The sequence below is a fragment of the Rhynchophorus ferrugineus genome, unplaced genomic scaffold (genome assembly GCF_030347505.1).
Source record: "Rhynchophorus ferrugineus isolate W39M unplaced genomic scaffold, kcgeb_rfMv2 rfM3, whole genome shotgun sequence".
Taxonomy (NCBI): Eukaryota; Metazoa; Arthropoda; class Insecta; order Coleoptera; family Curculionidae; genus Rhynchophorus; species Rhynchophorus ferrugineus.
Window position 1 is genome coordinate 46833719 of NW_027472582.1, and position 15251 is coordinate 46848969.

Consider the following 15251-nt stretch of genomic DNA (forward strand, 5'->3'; position numbering starts at 1 on the left):
AAACTGCTGCTGTGGTGACCACACAATCGATAATCTACAAATATTACAAAACCAAAACCTTTTTCCCAATATTTCTTTAGCCGATATTTTAAATTAATATGTGTCAACATTGTAATTTGTTGCTGAGAAGTATTATATGAAAAAGTGAGTGTCCAATTTTTTTACCGTTATTCTAGAGCCCCAGTACCGTATCACTACCTTTTTATGCTCGCGTGTTCATTATGATCCCCTTTTATCCTGACTGAATATTGAGTTAGTGCCCTCACAACATCTAACAATAATTGTAATTCATACAAAATATAAATCAGAGTGTGGTATTCTAAATCTTCTGGGAGGACGGAAACAAAGATATATTCGGGAGTATACGACGATTTCATTTGTCAAAAAACCTCTGCCACGGCATATCATATTAACATTTTTCTTTACACTTAATGTAATTTAAATAAAATAAATCTTAAGTAATACAATTTTTATATTAAAAATATTATTTACATGATAAATTATTATGAGTTAAACTATATAATTTATTCTCCTGTAAGAGAAACAGAACAAATTAGAATATTTACATGTTCTGGTGTAGGGCAGGCAATCAGCAATTGATCATCAGTAGTATAGCCTCCTTTCTGAACTATTTGTTCCATTTGAATGAAAGCGTTTATTATGTTATTCTTGATCGGGCGAAACAGGATGAATTCAGTTTCTTTATTAGCCAGATAAAGTTGCATGGACCTTTGAATCTCTGGTATTTTCAATTTCATACATTTTTCTGCTTCTTTCACCAAATCTAAAAAAGAAGTTAGGATCTCATATAAATTATGTTAAGCTACAAAGAAAATCGAACCTGATAGATTTTCCGGTTTAGCGAAAATTTGTTTACTTAGAGTTGTACCTTTTACAGTGTCAACTCGTCCTTTGCTTACTTGCAAAAATGCTTCGGCTTGTTCATTCCAATCTAATACATTTCCAATTAACATTTTGGTAACAAAAGCAATAAACGATTCACAGCAAAATTTCAGCTTTTTATCGATTTCCTTTCTAGAATCTATCAAGTACTCCTTTACTTTTGGTGTGCCTTCAAGTAAGAACTCCAACAAAGCATTATTGCTACCAAAAGTAAATATCTGTTTGCGTTTTTGGACCAAATCAACGGCAGCTTTTTGAACCGTACTAAAATCGAGGGAGAGCTCTTTGCTCGTAAAGTCTACTTGGAAAGGGGCGATTTGCTCACGAATTATCAATAGGTGTTTAATTTCAAACAACTTTCCATCAACTGGTGTTTTTCTCGATGATATTATACCAGATGCATTTTGTAATGTATTTACGCATATGATTAATGCTTCTTGAGCTAAGCTCTGAAACGTTTCTCTATCTAAACAAAAATATAACCTGGATAAGCACACCAGAGTTCTTTTCACTGTAGGATACCACATTCCATGCAAATCAGCAGGGGAGTTTCCAGTATAAGATCTTAAATGAGACATATGTGATGCATCAAGATTAGTCATATCTTGAGATCCTCCAGATCGAATAGATGATCGAGAATCTGGCCGCCTCTCTTTAATCTCTATAACATTTATCATCTGCTGCAATTTCTCTGGATAAGCTAGATCACCTGGGGATGGCTTATAATCACTTAAATCATGTTTGAAAAACATGTTTACTCTAAACACTAGCCTCTCTTCTACATCTTCTAACAGTTGCCTTATTACTTCAAAATATCTAGTTAAGCATTCATTAGTGACATTTTTATCATTGGACATTTCATTTTTCAAAATACTGCACAATTCACATAATATTTCAATATGATTTATGTGAATAAGGCAAGGCCTTAATGTATCATATAAATGTTGACAGAGTGAACTTAAGTAGTCATGCAGCTGGCTTGACAGACTTGAGAAAAAGAAATTATAACACATCACCTCATCTGTGCAAACTTTTACTGTGAATAGACAGCATGAACGAAATAGGACACTGTAATCCGTTCTATGCTGATTATTCAACTCCTGTAATGCTTTTGATACAGCTGCTTCCAATATTGGTAACCTTTGTTTAAAATAACTGGTCTGACAATCATACATAGTATTTTTATAATGGTCATTTTTATCTTGTTTCTGTTCAATAATTTCAAGAATTTTCTTCATTTTTACTGATGAACTTTGAAACTTTCCATAATACAATGCAAAAATTGATTCTGAAACAGAGTCTTTATGATGCTGAAGAGATAAATCATTATTTTCACTTCCTGTAATTATCTGTTTTGACGTTTCAATTAAAATATTATTAACAAAGTTAAACACATGCATTAGAGCTGTGTTTAATAAACTTTCATACTTAATTTTATAAATTTTAGATTCTTTGAATGACATATTCTCCTTTAAATAATCTATTGCTAAATCTATGTTATTTAAAGCATCAATGAAATCAGTATTATTAACTTTTTTGTTCATATTTTCTATTATATCTTGACATTTGGGAAAATAAATGAAATATTTCAACCTGTGATTAATCTCTGATTTCTTCTCTTTTAAACATTTTTGCTGTACCATTAGTTGTTCACTTAAATTGTGTAAATAATTAGTTTTTTCTATAACATTTTCATATTTTTCCCTAAGTACACTTAAAGAGTTTAATGACTGGTCAGATAACGTTAACAAATGTTGAGAATTATTCAAATGTTTTGATAAAAGTTCATAATATACTTGAAAATGCTTGAAATTTTCATGCTGAATCTGCTTTTCCACTGATACCATCCATCTTACAAAATCAATATTACTGCTTATCACAGGAATGTTCTCTTTTTGATGTTCCGCAGGTTCATCATCATTATTATAATTATTTTCATTAGCATACAAGCTCTTGAGAACATCTCCTACCTCATAAAATAAGTCTAGTTGTTCTTCCTTCAAAGGAGCTAAAGGATTCGTTGCCGATTGCCAATTCACCACATTCTCTTGTATTAAAGCATCATTATCTTTGTCCTCAAGTACTTTACTAGCCGAACGATTCATTTTCCTGTTTTTTGCACTTTTTGTTTATATAAAGCTCTGTTTTATTTGTGTATTACTATTCTGTAGTTTTGTATATTACTAGTATATAGATTAACACTAAGGTTAGCTTTTGATAAGCTGTCCAAACTATCTTAAATGTTATAATCGAAATTGCAATAATTATGTCATATATTTACTTCAAAGAATATATAAATAGCGGAATATTACAAATTGTAATGCATTAACAAAGATAAACTTTGTATTTTGGTTTTTTAACTACTGTCAAAATTTATGTCAGAATGATAACGTCACATTTTTAGGTCAAAATAGTTCAGTGTACCTCAACGTTCAAACGTTGTTAATAAATAAATTATACAAGAACACCGATTGTGTTCTTCCAGAATACTTGCAAAATGCTTTGAGCCGTAGGTAGCTTGCTAGGTTTATTATGTAGTAGAGCTCTAGTTTGTGAAAGTACCCTTTAGAAAGTTTTATCATATGACAAGTGCCAATATATTATTTCAAAACCCTCCTCCCTTATACAATGTTCAAGGGAGGGCTACAAATTACAATGCACACGATGACATTGGGGCACCACCGTCCTATGAGGAAGCAATTAATCCTAATGGTGAGAGTACATGATTTTTACGAATGTAGAGTAGAACTCAAAACAAATGTTTTAATGATTGTTATTTCAATTTTAGCACCACCTCCTTCATATGACTCTTTGTTTGGCAGAGTAAGGGAAGCTCAAAAAACCAGTAAAGGTGTCATTGATTTCATCAAAAATGTTACCATCATAGTTTTGGGAACGCTTGGTTGTTCAATTATTTTAGGGGTTACAATAGTTGTACCAATATGTATGATAGTAATTGGGTCCATATATTTACATGAGTGTCCTCAAGGAGAATACATTCCAGTTTATTTGTTAGTTGGGGGTAAGGAATTGTCCGATGTTACAGACATAAATAAACAGTTTTTATGTAATTTGCAGGAATATTTGGCATATTAAAACAACTTCTGCATTTATCTGCTAGAGTAAGACAAACAGAAGAGGAACGTCAGGAAGAAAACTTAAGACAATCTCCAACTCAAACTCTTCTAAATTGCTTTATGTTGGGTTGGTTTATTATTGGGTCAGTATGGGTTTATAAAGAATATGAACCCAATTATGATCCTGCGTTTGGAAAATATTGTAATAAAAATCTATACCTTTTTGCCTTTTGGCTCATAACTTCTGTTTACATCATTATGGGAATAATTACTCTATGTTTATGTTCAATTAGTGTTGCTACAGTTATTTTTCATTCAGATCAGGATAGCCAGGAAGGAGGCGGTAGAATATGGTAACCAAATTAATAGATGGATTGGTAATATGACCAGGTAATGTTAGAGATGCTTAATTTACATTGTTTTTAATATCCAAATAATATATTATACTTATAATGTTGAAAGGCCTAAATTAACACTAATTGTCATTACCTAATGGCTTTGTTTAAATGCTTATATGCTGAGGCTTAAGGTTTGTAATATATAATATATTACTAGTTATTTAGCAATATACTTATGGAGTATAATGTGTATATAACTTCCAAATAACGATGTTTAATATAAAAAACTTATTTTTACATATTATCGTTAGTGTTGTGTGAATGTATACTTCTTATTGCTTATTGGCTTAAACATATGAAATGTTAATATGTATTTAAAAACCCACTTAATCTTACTCATTTAACAGTTTAATTTTAATATTTTGATGTTATAAAGCTGCAACAAAAATTATGTATGGTGTTAACATTAACAGGATTTAAGTTATATTAATACACACCATTCATTTGAAGTGTAAATTAAAAGCATCACTAACAGGACCGAGACTTGTTTTTTCATAGACCACCTGAAGAAAAACTTATTCAAAACTGATTGTAGAATACTTGAAGTTTCTTAATCTACTCATTATTTTTGGTTCCATTGTCAACAAGATTTTGACTGAAATGTTAAAATATGTTATGTTTTAATTGTGCCATAAGTCTGATGTTATATAATCTCTTTTATGGTTGTTTATGTAAATGTGATTGTGTTTAGTTAGCATTACAAGGGAATAGAATAGCAAGAAACAAATATTTTTAGACACTTTATAACTATTATTGAAAAAGGCAAACAAAAAGACAAAACATTGTTGACAAAAGCTATCTGTGATAAGATTTTTTTAAGTAGATTTCTTTAGATGAAATATTGTAGCTAACTTCGGTTTTATTTTATTATATATTTATTCTCGAAATGTTTGTTTTTATAGGTAGATCTAATATGTTATATTTTTACTATTTATTATATGTTTTAATAAAGGTGTTACTCTTTTCATTTAGTGCTTTTTTAATTAAAACTAACTTCACTTTAATTCTGATAGTTTATTTTAATAATAATGATAGAAAAAATATTTTGTTTACTCATGCTGTATAACTTTTTCATTTTCCTTTTTAAACTTTATCATAAAATCAGTTAGAATCATAACATCATTGTAAGAAATTGAATTATATAAAGACACTCGAATGCCACCGACCAGCTTGTGACCTTTTAATTGATAAATTTGGCATTTGGCTGCTTCACTTAAAAATTTCTCTTCCATTTTAGCGTCTCCCCCATTTATACAGAAAGGTATATTTATACGACTTCGTATGGAAGTATTTTCTACTAGACAATGATAGAAACCGCCAGACTCATTGATTGTGTCGTAGAGCAGTTTACTTTTTTCTTTACAGCGCTGTTCCATTGTTTCTAAGCCTCCATTTTGTTTTACCCATTTTAATACTTTAGATAATAAGTAAATCCTTAAATATACAAGAATATATTATTTGCCGTTTAATAAAATAATTGGAAGGGTTCTAATCAAAGTAAGATTAACGTACAGTCCTGGAGGTACCTATAACATACTTACGAAAATATCGGAGGTGTATTTAAGATGGAGTTATGTTGGGAGAGTTGTGTAAAATTTAAAAACGATGGACATATATTAAGAGCTCGTCCTAGTAAGTCTTCTCTTACTATTACTACACCTAAACCAGCCGTTCCTAAATTCTTTTGGGCAGCTGCAAAAATAACTCCAAACTGAAAAAAAAAACCATCATATTTCTATATCTATTTAATGAACTATCCTTACCTTAGAAACATCTATTTTTTTCATCATTATGCTTGAGGACATGTCTGCTACAATAGGTATATTCTCCACTTTAGGCACAAAATGAAATTCTTTTCCTGTGAAAATTTGTTATTTTTAAATTCCTGTACTAATAAATATATATAATTTCTTAATATCGATATAGTAATACAAAAAATGTATATTTTAGTTATTAGCAATTTTTTTTTTAATTTACAGAAATGCTACATGATGAGTCGTCAAAGATACAAAATAAACGCAAGTTAGCCCTGAATTGGAATAATAAATAGAATCCCTTAATGTTGTAAGATAGCAAAAATATCTTAAACAAATTAGATGATTAAATTGGCGAAATTAAAGCATTGAAAATACCTTCTATAGTTTCGTTATCGCAATAAAACAGATACGAAGCATTTTCATTTAAGTTCCATTTTTCTTCTGATGGTACATCACATTCGGCATGTATACAATTAATTTGCCCATATTTTTTTGCCTCATTAGCAGCGACAGTAGACCATATTCCTGAGTAAAATCCGTTATGTATTTTAATTTAGCGTTTATTATCATTTCATCACATTTTTACCTGTTATTATATAATCTGCAGTTCCATTTTCGCCTATCAAATTTAATGGTATGGCGGATAAAAGACCCTGGCCACCTCCTTGAGTGAACAAAATTTTGTAATTATCAGGAACCGACCTGTTAAATTAATTAAGGCCATGGTTTATATTAGATAATATTATTAAAGGAAATATATGATATATATGAAAGGAAATATTAATTATTATTAATTAAATATAATATAGATATACTTAACAGTAAAGTTCTTAAGTCATCTTGGGCTTGCTGATTTAGTTCAGTGTACTCTTCAGATCTGTGACTCAGCTCAGTAATACTGAATCCAATATCCCGATAATTTACAAATTCTTTCTGTACATCTTCTAAGACCTAACACATTTTTTTAAAATTCATTTTAATCTAAATTAGTAAGCATGATTAAAAAATATCTCTAAAAATTTATTTTAAATTTGCCGCCATACTTGATATGTCAATAGCGTCATGTATGTTGTAAAATTAATTACGTTGTTAGTATTATTTAGGTTTTTTTTTTTCTATTAAACCAGTTATGTTTGAAATATTTAAAAGATGTAAAATAAAAAGTTATGTTTACTTGAATAAAAGAGAAACATGTGAAGGTTAACCGTGAACAGTGATAGCCACTAAATCAAGATAAACATTAATTTTAATGTATGAATAAATGAAACTATATTCCATATTGTCTAAATATTTTATACCAATTACGTCTTCTTACTAACCTCTAATGGTAATTTTGAAGGCCCTGAACCAAAGTTAAGTGCACTTTTTGCTTTTTCCATTTGCTTTATACTGTACTAAAACAAATAATATCCAAAAATATCGCCCTAACTTTTCATAACCTAATTTATAGCTCTTAATAAAAATAGCACTGGCTATTATTTGCTAAAATACTTAAGGTAAAACAATTAGTGTGTTAGTAAAAGGAATTTGTGGTAAAAAATTTATTTGATTTTTATTAAACATTTTGTTTACAGTTCTGTATGTATCTGAGCTGATAATGAATCGGAATCTTTGATAACATATCTATCTAAATCGGTAGGCAAAGTTACATTGTTTAGTTGGTTTGCCAAGGCCCAATATCTTTTCCTTAAATAAAAGGCGGCGGTTTTTGGCTGGCGGTTCCTAGTAAACACCCCCTTCCTATTACCACCCACTCTTCTTATATCTGAAACACAGAAGTAATGTTAGTATACTCTACAGAAATGAAATGAAACTTGTAAATACTATGATTGTTGAGTAGTTAATAAATATTCGGAATTTGATAATTATAAACTACTTTTAATCTCAAACCTCCGTTAATACGCTCTACATTTTATTATTAATTGAATTGAATTATGATTTTTTAATTGAATTGTGTTTTTGCTTAGTTCACAACAAAATGCCACTGAAAGTCATCGAATGAATATACTATATGACTGGTTCAACAACCTGCCCAATGAGGTATTTCTGGTATTTCATAGGTCCAATAAGTATTTATATTTATTATGATAATTAGTATATACATAAACATGTAGAAGATCCCTCTACAAAATATCTTATTTTATAACTTGCCCTAAAATCTCTATAAATCGATCTATATATGTCCATTAATCAGATCATATTTTGCTTTGGTCTATGTACTTCACTGTTATCACTCAAATCTTGTTGATTAGCCAATAGGTAATACAAATATTTTATATATTTACATTGGCGGATATTACACAGTATAACTTCAGTATAAAGGTAGATCGGAGCATCGACTATATCACGCAATATTTATTTTTTTGAAGTTGTTGAATAGTGGCTATATTAGGTTTGTTAAAAGTAAGCCATAATTGGATTCCGTATTGAATGTGATTTGTACAGCAATAACTTATTATATAAGGATAATTTCGATTTTCGCCCGACAAGCCAAATCATTTTGTTTAGTTCAAGTTGTTTTCCTTTAGTAAGTATATGAAGTCGAGTAAAAGTCGGGCTAAAAGCAATCCAAGATATTTGGTATACACCTCTTGGTGGAGTTAGAGATGAGGAGGAAACATTAATTATTAATAACTACAACTATTAACTATATTAATATCATGTACATACTATTAATATATATGTATCTATTAATATTCACTGGTGGATATATTCTTCTATGCAAGCTAGAAGTTACATGGACAGTTCTTGTTTCATTGACTTAAGGAGTATGACAATTTTACAGCCATAGTTTAAAGATACCTTAATAAAAATAAAGCCTTCTTGATGCTATCATTGGGTCTTTATGAGATGGTAAAATATTGTCGTGCCTTTTGCATATGTACCACAGTACTAACTTTTGTGGTCTGTAGATGAACAGTGTACAGAAGGTTACAGTACTAGTCTAGCGTACTAGACCCAGTACGCTGTTTTGCGGAACTCCTAAATATGTTATAAGTCTTCATTCATAAGGTAAGACTTACACACCAGCCCTGTATGTCATACTATATCAAAACCTGAGATTATCAAAGAATGTAGCCGAGCAACATCTTTTAGCATTTAAGCCCGCATTTATTTATTTGTTTTACCAATCTAGGTATTTGTTATATGGTGTTTATTACGAAACCCAAAATGATGTCCAGGAATAATACTTACATTTTTAATTATTGTATTAAGCCTCTTGATACACAATTTCTCAAAAACTCTTGACATTACAGGTAATATAACAGGTGGGGCAAAAGTCCTGCTACTATTTTGAACGAGCACGAGCAGAAATAGTGACAATATTTATTGACATTAATCGTTCCATTATTGCCACTCAGCGGAAATCGTGTCAAAAATATCCTAATCGTCCAGTGTCTCACAAAACCACAATTTATCGTTTACGTTCGAATTTCGTATGAGAACTGTTCGTAGGATTACTAGTTGGTTTGATGTCTTAGTACAACCCCATATTTGCACCCCACAGGTCCAAATTGGCAATGATTGACGAATTAGAAAAAGTATAACTCCAACGGTTGACAGTTGACAGTAATTCCACGGTAGAAATTTGCTCATTTTGTATAATTAATCCCAAATGCTATGGCAGGTCATAAGCTTGTGAGACGTCCAGGCATATTGCCGGGCAGTATTTATTTTCTTCGAATGCTTTTTCAAGAACTGCTGTTACTCTGTGCACTTGATCGATTGTCGAGTGGTGATTTCGAAATCCAAACTGGATATATCGTATTTCTATAAATGATTTAATACATTTTGACAGCAGCTTCTCAAATAATTTTGTTATCGCAGGTAGCAGCTAGATAGTCCTGTAAAATTCAACTTGTTCTGCCGGTTTGTCATGTTTTTTAAGCATAATTGAACGTGTTGAATGAACGATGTTGGTTTGGCCTGCCTGCCTGCCCGTTAAGCCATGTTGCGTCGATCAAAAGAAGTGGCACTTAGAATGCGCTAGGCGTGGTGAGTACGTTGACTGTGACCGAACCTATTCCTTAACTTTTGCAGTGTGTTTTGGAAGAGACTTTGCCTCTATTAGTCGCTGTTGCTGTATTTTGCAAGAATATGTAATTTAGTGTGTTTAATTCGCGTCAGTAGACATCTTTAGTAATAGTTTCGTTGGGTTCTAGTAGCTCGTAATATACTACAGTCTGCAGATGCCACCGTATGCGTTGCGGCCTTGAATATTCCGCTTCGATGTTGACGTGGATAGGCATGATTCGATCTTTTGGACTAGCCCATGACTGTTGCACTTGGGATTATCGTTTGTAGATCCACTTTTCATTGCCACTCACACGAACAGGAAACGCCAAAGGAAACTATTATTTTTTTTGTCTGGGAAGATATGACATCGTAATGTTGAAATAATATTTGCGATCAATTCGTATGGTAGCTATTTTTTCATATTTCATATCTCTCCCATATATTATGTAACATGACCCAGATTATTTGGCCATCTGTTTTTTTTAACTATCTGACTGGTGAACGAGTGAGACGAGTCAACCAGTCGCCTCTTTTCTTGAATAAATCAGTTTTAAGCAAAATAATAGTTTTTTTTTGTTTAAAACTCTTTCATAAAGCATGACTTATATACATCTGGAGACAGTTGTTTCATCAACTGCTAAGCTAAGCTGCCTTGAGATTTCGTCTAATAAGTCTTCATTATCTTTGTCATTAACATCAAAACTACCTACATTCGGAAATTGTTGAAACTAAAACCGAAAATTGGTATGAAGGGCTAGCATCACTACTAAGCTTCCAAGCATGTTTCTAAAAGTGTTTGATGGGCTTCGGCAGCTGATTACTTCAATTCAATCAACAAAAGTAGTGAATGTTGAATGTTCAAATTCGAATTTTGACCGTTCCGCGATTATCGTTTGTATACAATAACACGATAAAGCTAAATGAAAGCTATTATTTTATATGCAAAAAATGTTAAAACCATCGAATTAGAGGTTGTTCTTACCAATTGTTTACATTGATACTTTTCACTGTTATATCTGATCAAAAGTATATGAAACCACATAATAACAAAATTGTAATAAAAAATTGTTAAACATTGGAAATATGTATATCATAGGAAAATATTTACCTTGGTCAGTTTTGAAATCCGCAAAGTTCCATATCATTTCTCCGATGAACCAACTTTTAGTTCGTAGCTCATCGAATGATTTAAAATACTCGGCCATTAAGTCGTTCTGGTATTCCTCGGACCATATAAAAGAAGGCAGCTGAAATAGAAATGGAAATGTGTTAGGTTAGCATGCAACGGCAAATATCTACTCAAATATCTATTTTTTTAAATTATTTAATTAATATATTGTTACTAGTCGTTTCCGTCTAACCTACAATTTGTCTTTATGATAACTTAAATCTAGGTATATAACTAGGAGGACCCATCGGCCCTATCTCAGTCTCTGGTGAAATAATGTTTATACACTGCTGAATTTTTTAATACATGTACCTCACTACACAACACTACACAAGATCAGATGGTTTGATTGTTTTGAGTCTGTGTCCTGTTCTGGTGGTATCCAATAGTTGTAATATTTCAATATTCGTGTGAGAATGGGGTCTTTCCTCATGCCCCCTTGCAATTCTCTTGATTTCTTGACTGACTGTGGGTATCTGAAGGTCTGGATGTAGATAACCAGTCCTATAGTATTTGGGTATTTGCCTATAAAATAGCAACTTATTATGTACTGATAATTGTGATTTTCTTCCAATTGGCCAGTACATTTTCCTATCAGTTATTTCCAGTTCTTTTCTTTTCTTCTTTATATGTTCCTTCCAGCGAAGTTTTACTTCGAGATTCATTCCGAGATATTTAGCACTGTTGCTATATGGAATGATAGTATTATTTAATGTTATGGGTACTTGTACGGTCTGTTTATAGGTGAACTGCACATGTACAGATTTACTTTCATTAATTCTTATTTTCCAAGCTTGTATCCAATTATTTATAATGTCACTTGCCTGTTGTAATTTTCGCGAGGCTTCTTCACTATTGTCTCCGACAGCTATAATCGCAGTGTCATCAGCAAATGTAATCATCGTAATATTTTCCGTTTGTGGTATATCACAAGTGTAGAGTAGATAAAGCGTTGGTCTCAGTACACTTCCTTGTGGTACACCTGCTTTAGATTCTTTTATTGTAAAGTAAGCTTCTTCTTGTTTGACTCTAAACATTCTGGTTGTAATGTATGATTTTAATAGTTCGGTGTGTTGTTTTGGTAGCATTTTCTGTAGTTTATGAATAAGGCCTTCATGCCTAACCTTATCGAAAACTTGTGCTACATCTAAAAATATAGCTGAGCATACTTTTTTACTTTCGTAGGCTTTTTCAATAATATCTGTTATTCTGTGGACCTGGTAATTGTTGAGTGCTTGTTAATAAACCCAAACTGGTGTGTTGGTATTAGGTTTTTTCTCTCTATGATCGGTTTTATTCTTTTCAACAGAAGTTTTTCAAAAACCTTAAATATTACTGGTAGCAGTGATATAGGTCTATAGGCTTTTATTTCGCTTGCTGACTTCCCAGGTTTTGGGATTATTATAATTTCCGCCATCTTCCAAATGTCTGGAACATGTTTTAATCTAAATGCTGTATTGATCAAATTGGTGAGTTTTATGATTCCCTTTCTTGGTAGTTTTTGCAGTAATTCTCCTGTTACTAAATCATAGCCTGGTGATTTCCTGGGGTTAATGTCAGCTTTAATAACTTTGGTTAACTCTTTCGGCATGACTAATTCAATCATCGATTCAAAAATCGAATTTTCAGTTTGCTTTAAAAGTTTTTTCTAGATATTCAGCAAATGCTTCTGCTTTTTGGTGATTGTCACGTGCCCAATTCCCACATAGGTCTCTTATAGGTGGACTGTGTAGACATGAGCGCTTTAAATATATTATGGCTTTCCAGAGTGAGTAATCAGTTTCTTTATCATCTGTTAAATTTCTCGGATAGTCATTTATGGTTTTGTTTTTAATTTCCAGTCTTTTCTCTTTTCAGTGTTTGGGTTATATTGTTTAAACTATTTTTATTTTTACGTGTTCTGTTTTGTTGCCATTTTATTCGTAATTTACGTTTTTCAGCTACCATTTCCTTCACTTCTTTTGGATAATTAATTCCTTTTAGTTGTACTCTTAATTTCTGGAGTATTATTCCAAGCAGCTTGTTGAATATCTACTACCAATTTTTTTGCTTCAAAATTTAATTGTTCAGTTGTCTTGAGAGGTACACTTTGTTGAATTCGTTTGTTCAATTCTTCAGCAAATCCTTCCCAGTCTGTTCTCTTGTTTGTTGACGTTGGGTCTCTTTCTTTTCTTATTATATTTTCGCTCAACGCCAGAATCACTGGCGTATGATCTAAACTTAGCTCAACATTTTCTTCGACTTCTATATAGTTGGATGTTATGTTTCTTACTACGAAGAAATCTAACAGGCCCGGGGTTTTCTCTTGATCAGTCGGCCAATAAGTTGGTTTTCCAGTTGACATGTAACTACATCTTAGTTCAGCAGCTGTTTTATGCAGTTTATTGCCTTTGGTTGTTGTCATTCTGGATCCCACCTTATATTTTTTGCATTGAAATCACCTCCAATTATAAATTTTTCTCCCAGGTTGCTTAGGACATTCAAATAATTTTCCTTTTTTTTGATTGTATCTTGGAGGACAATAAATTGCGGCTATTGTAACCTTGTATCTGCTTGATTTAATAGTTACTGCTGTTACCTGATTTCCTGCTGTATTGAGCCCGGGTTCTTGATGGTGGGAAATGCTCTTTTTTATTATTATTGCACTTCCTCCTTTTGCGGTGTTAGCTGGATATATAGTATGATAAAATGTATATCCTCTAAATTTTATAAAGGATTCTTTTGTTAAATGGGTTTCTGATATTAGGCAAATATCTATATTTTGCATATCTAGGAATACTTGTAGGGTATCGTGATGTTGCTGGAGTCCATTAGCATTCCAAATTGCTATTCGGATATTTTTATTTGACATTTCGGGTTTTTGGGGCCACAGGCCTAATGTTTTTCATTTCTGGTTTTTCAATCCTTTCGGAAAAATATTCGATTATTTTTTCTTATCTGTCCAGCTTTCAAATACCTAATGAAATCACCATTCTACGGACACTTATTGTCTTTGGAATCATAAATGTTATTTAATTTTTATAAATTTTTGGCAAATTAATTCAGCAAATTTCAGCGTTTAGAGTTTATTAACTACAAGATGCTAGCCGAAAAGAATAGGTATCGAATGGGATCAAATTTGGTGAATATGTGACATTCCAGAGAACTTCCCATTTAAATTTAAGAGGATATTTTGATGCTAGAGGGCAACATGAGGCAGATCATTGTTATACGGCAATATAATAGGTCAGTTGAAAAGTCCCCGGCCTACTATAGTAAAACACATTTTTTCTATAATTCACAAACTAATGATCTGACAGCTGTCAAATTTATACACGCCTCTTTTGAGGGTTGGGGCTAACTAAAAAATATACTACTTCTTTGGATTTAATTCTAGTAGCGCCATCTATGTATCAGGCCGTGGACTCTTCAATTGACCAGTTATATTAACTTGCTTGTTGAATACGTTTTTTGCTTAATTTCTCCAATTGTTGTCTGTGAGGTTCTGTAGTTACCGTCTGATCAGTTTTCAGGAGTTGATGTAATAAAACACCTGTTTATGTCCAACTGGATGTAGATGAGAATTTTTTTAAATGGATGGTCTGTTTTAGGTTCGATGTGGAAAGTTGTTCGAGATCTATTAACGATTTTTTACGCATGATTTTATTTCGTAAAACATATCTGTTTCGTTAACCTCTACATTTAATGAAAGGGCTTGAAAAATATCCGTTTGGCTTCAGCAAAGCACACTTCATCCAGCAAAATTTTGCAATTCGGTATCTTACCGCGTCTTTAAAGACTGCAAAATCTTTGTATCAATCAATCAATCAGTCTTAGAAAGTTCAAGCTCCAATGTAAATATATAAAACATTTTGATATGCATACCGATGCTTTTTATACAAAATAATGTAACATAGACGTTAATATATTAAGTATTTACTTTACATAATCA

At 31.7% G+C, this 15251-nt stretch overlaps 4 protein-coding genes across 4 annotated transcripts in view; 1 reads left to right on the top strand and 3 right to left on the bottom strand.

Annotated features, from left to right (window-relative positions):
- Positions 1-454: 454 nt before the first annotated feature.
- On the bottom strand, positions 455-3283 carry Cog3 (conserved oligomeric Golgi complex subunit 3). The gene is made up of 2 exons (XM_076401198.1): positions 842-3283; positions 455-784 (listed from the first exon to the last, which is right to left on the bottom strand). The coding sequence occupies exons 1-2, from the start codon at positions 3006-3008 to the stop codon at positions 525-527; spliced, it is 2427 nt and encodes an 808-aa protein (XP_076257313.1). The 5' UTR covers positions 3009-3283; the 3' UTR covers positions 455-524.
- On the top strand, positions 3279-5349 carry LOC143194429 (transmembrane protein 272). Its single transcript, XM_076401209.1, has 3 exons — positions 3279-3615; positions 3692-3925; positions 3982-5349. Exons 1-3 carry the CDS (start codon positions 3486-3488, stop codon positions 4335-4337), a joined length of 720 nt encoding a protein of 239 aa, XP_076257324.1. The 5' UTR covers positions 3279-3485; the 3' UTR covers positions 4338-5349.
- Positions 5350-5377: 28 nt separating this feature from the next.
- On the bottom strand, positions 5378-7642 carry LOC143194426 (phosphoserine aminotransferase). Its single transcript, XM_076401207.1, has 7 exons — positions 7455-7642; positions 6956-7086; positions 6722-6837; positions 6511-6660; positions 6142-6236; positions 5920-6089; positions 5378-5812 (listed from the first exon to the last, which is right to left on the bottom strand). The coding sequence occupies exons 1-7, from the start codon at positions 7512-7514 to the stop codon at positions 5428-5430; spliced, it is 1107 nt and encodes a 368-aa protein (XP_076257322.1). The 5' UTR covers positions 7515-7642; the 3' UTR covers positions 5378-5427.
- Positions 7643-7661: 19 nt separating this feature from the next.
- Positions 7662-15251, bottom strand: part of LOC143194422 (beta-glucuronidase) — a 28629-nt gene continuing 21039 nt past the window's right edge. The window contains exons 11-12 of the mRNA XM_076401203.1: positions 11261-11399; positions 7662-7900 (exon numbers count right to left, since the gene is read on the bottom strand). Coding sequence (XP_076257318.1) covers positions 7704-7900; positions 11261-11399 — 336 coding nt within the window. The 3' untranslated portion in view covers positions 7662-7703. The remainder of the gene's footprint in view (positions 7901-11260; positions 11400-15251) is intronic.

Excerpts from the sequence above, each read along its gene's own strand:
- Cog3 (XM_076401198.1), bottom strand. The coding sequence starts at position 3,008 with ATGAATCGTTCGGCTAGTAAAGTACTTGAGGACAAAGATAATGATGCT. Across the intron at positions 785-841 it reads TAAACCGGAAAATCTATCAG|ATTTGGTGAAAGAAGCAGAA; the intron begins GTTCGATTTTCT and ends CTTCTTTTTTAG.
- LOC143194429 (XM_076401209.1), top strand. The coding sequence starts at position 3,486 with ATGACAAGTGCCAATATATTATTTCAAAACCCTCCTCCCTTATACAAT. Across the intron at positions 3,616-3,691 it reads GGAAGCAATTAATCCTAATG|CACCACCTCCTTCATATGAC; the intron begins GTGAGAGTACAT and ends TTTCAATTTTAG. Across the intron at positions 3,926-3,981 it reads AGTTTATTTGTTAGTTGGGG|GAATATTTGGCATATTAAAA; the intron begins GTAAGGAATTGT and ends TGTAATTTGCAG.
- LOC143194426 (XM_076401207.1), bottom strand. The coding sequence starts at position 7,514 with ATGGAAAAAGCAAAAAGTGCACTTAACTTTGGTTCAGGGCCTTCAAAA. Across the intron at positions 6,661-6,721 it reads TGCAGATTATATAATAACAG|GAATATGGTCTACTGTCGCT; the intron begins GTAAAAATGTGA and ends GATTTTACTCAG. Across the intron at positions 6,090-6,141 it reads AAAAAATAGATGTTTCTAAG|TTTGGAGTTATTTTTGCAGC; the intron begins GTAAGGATAGTT and ends TTTTTTTTTCAG.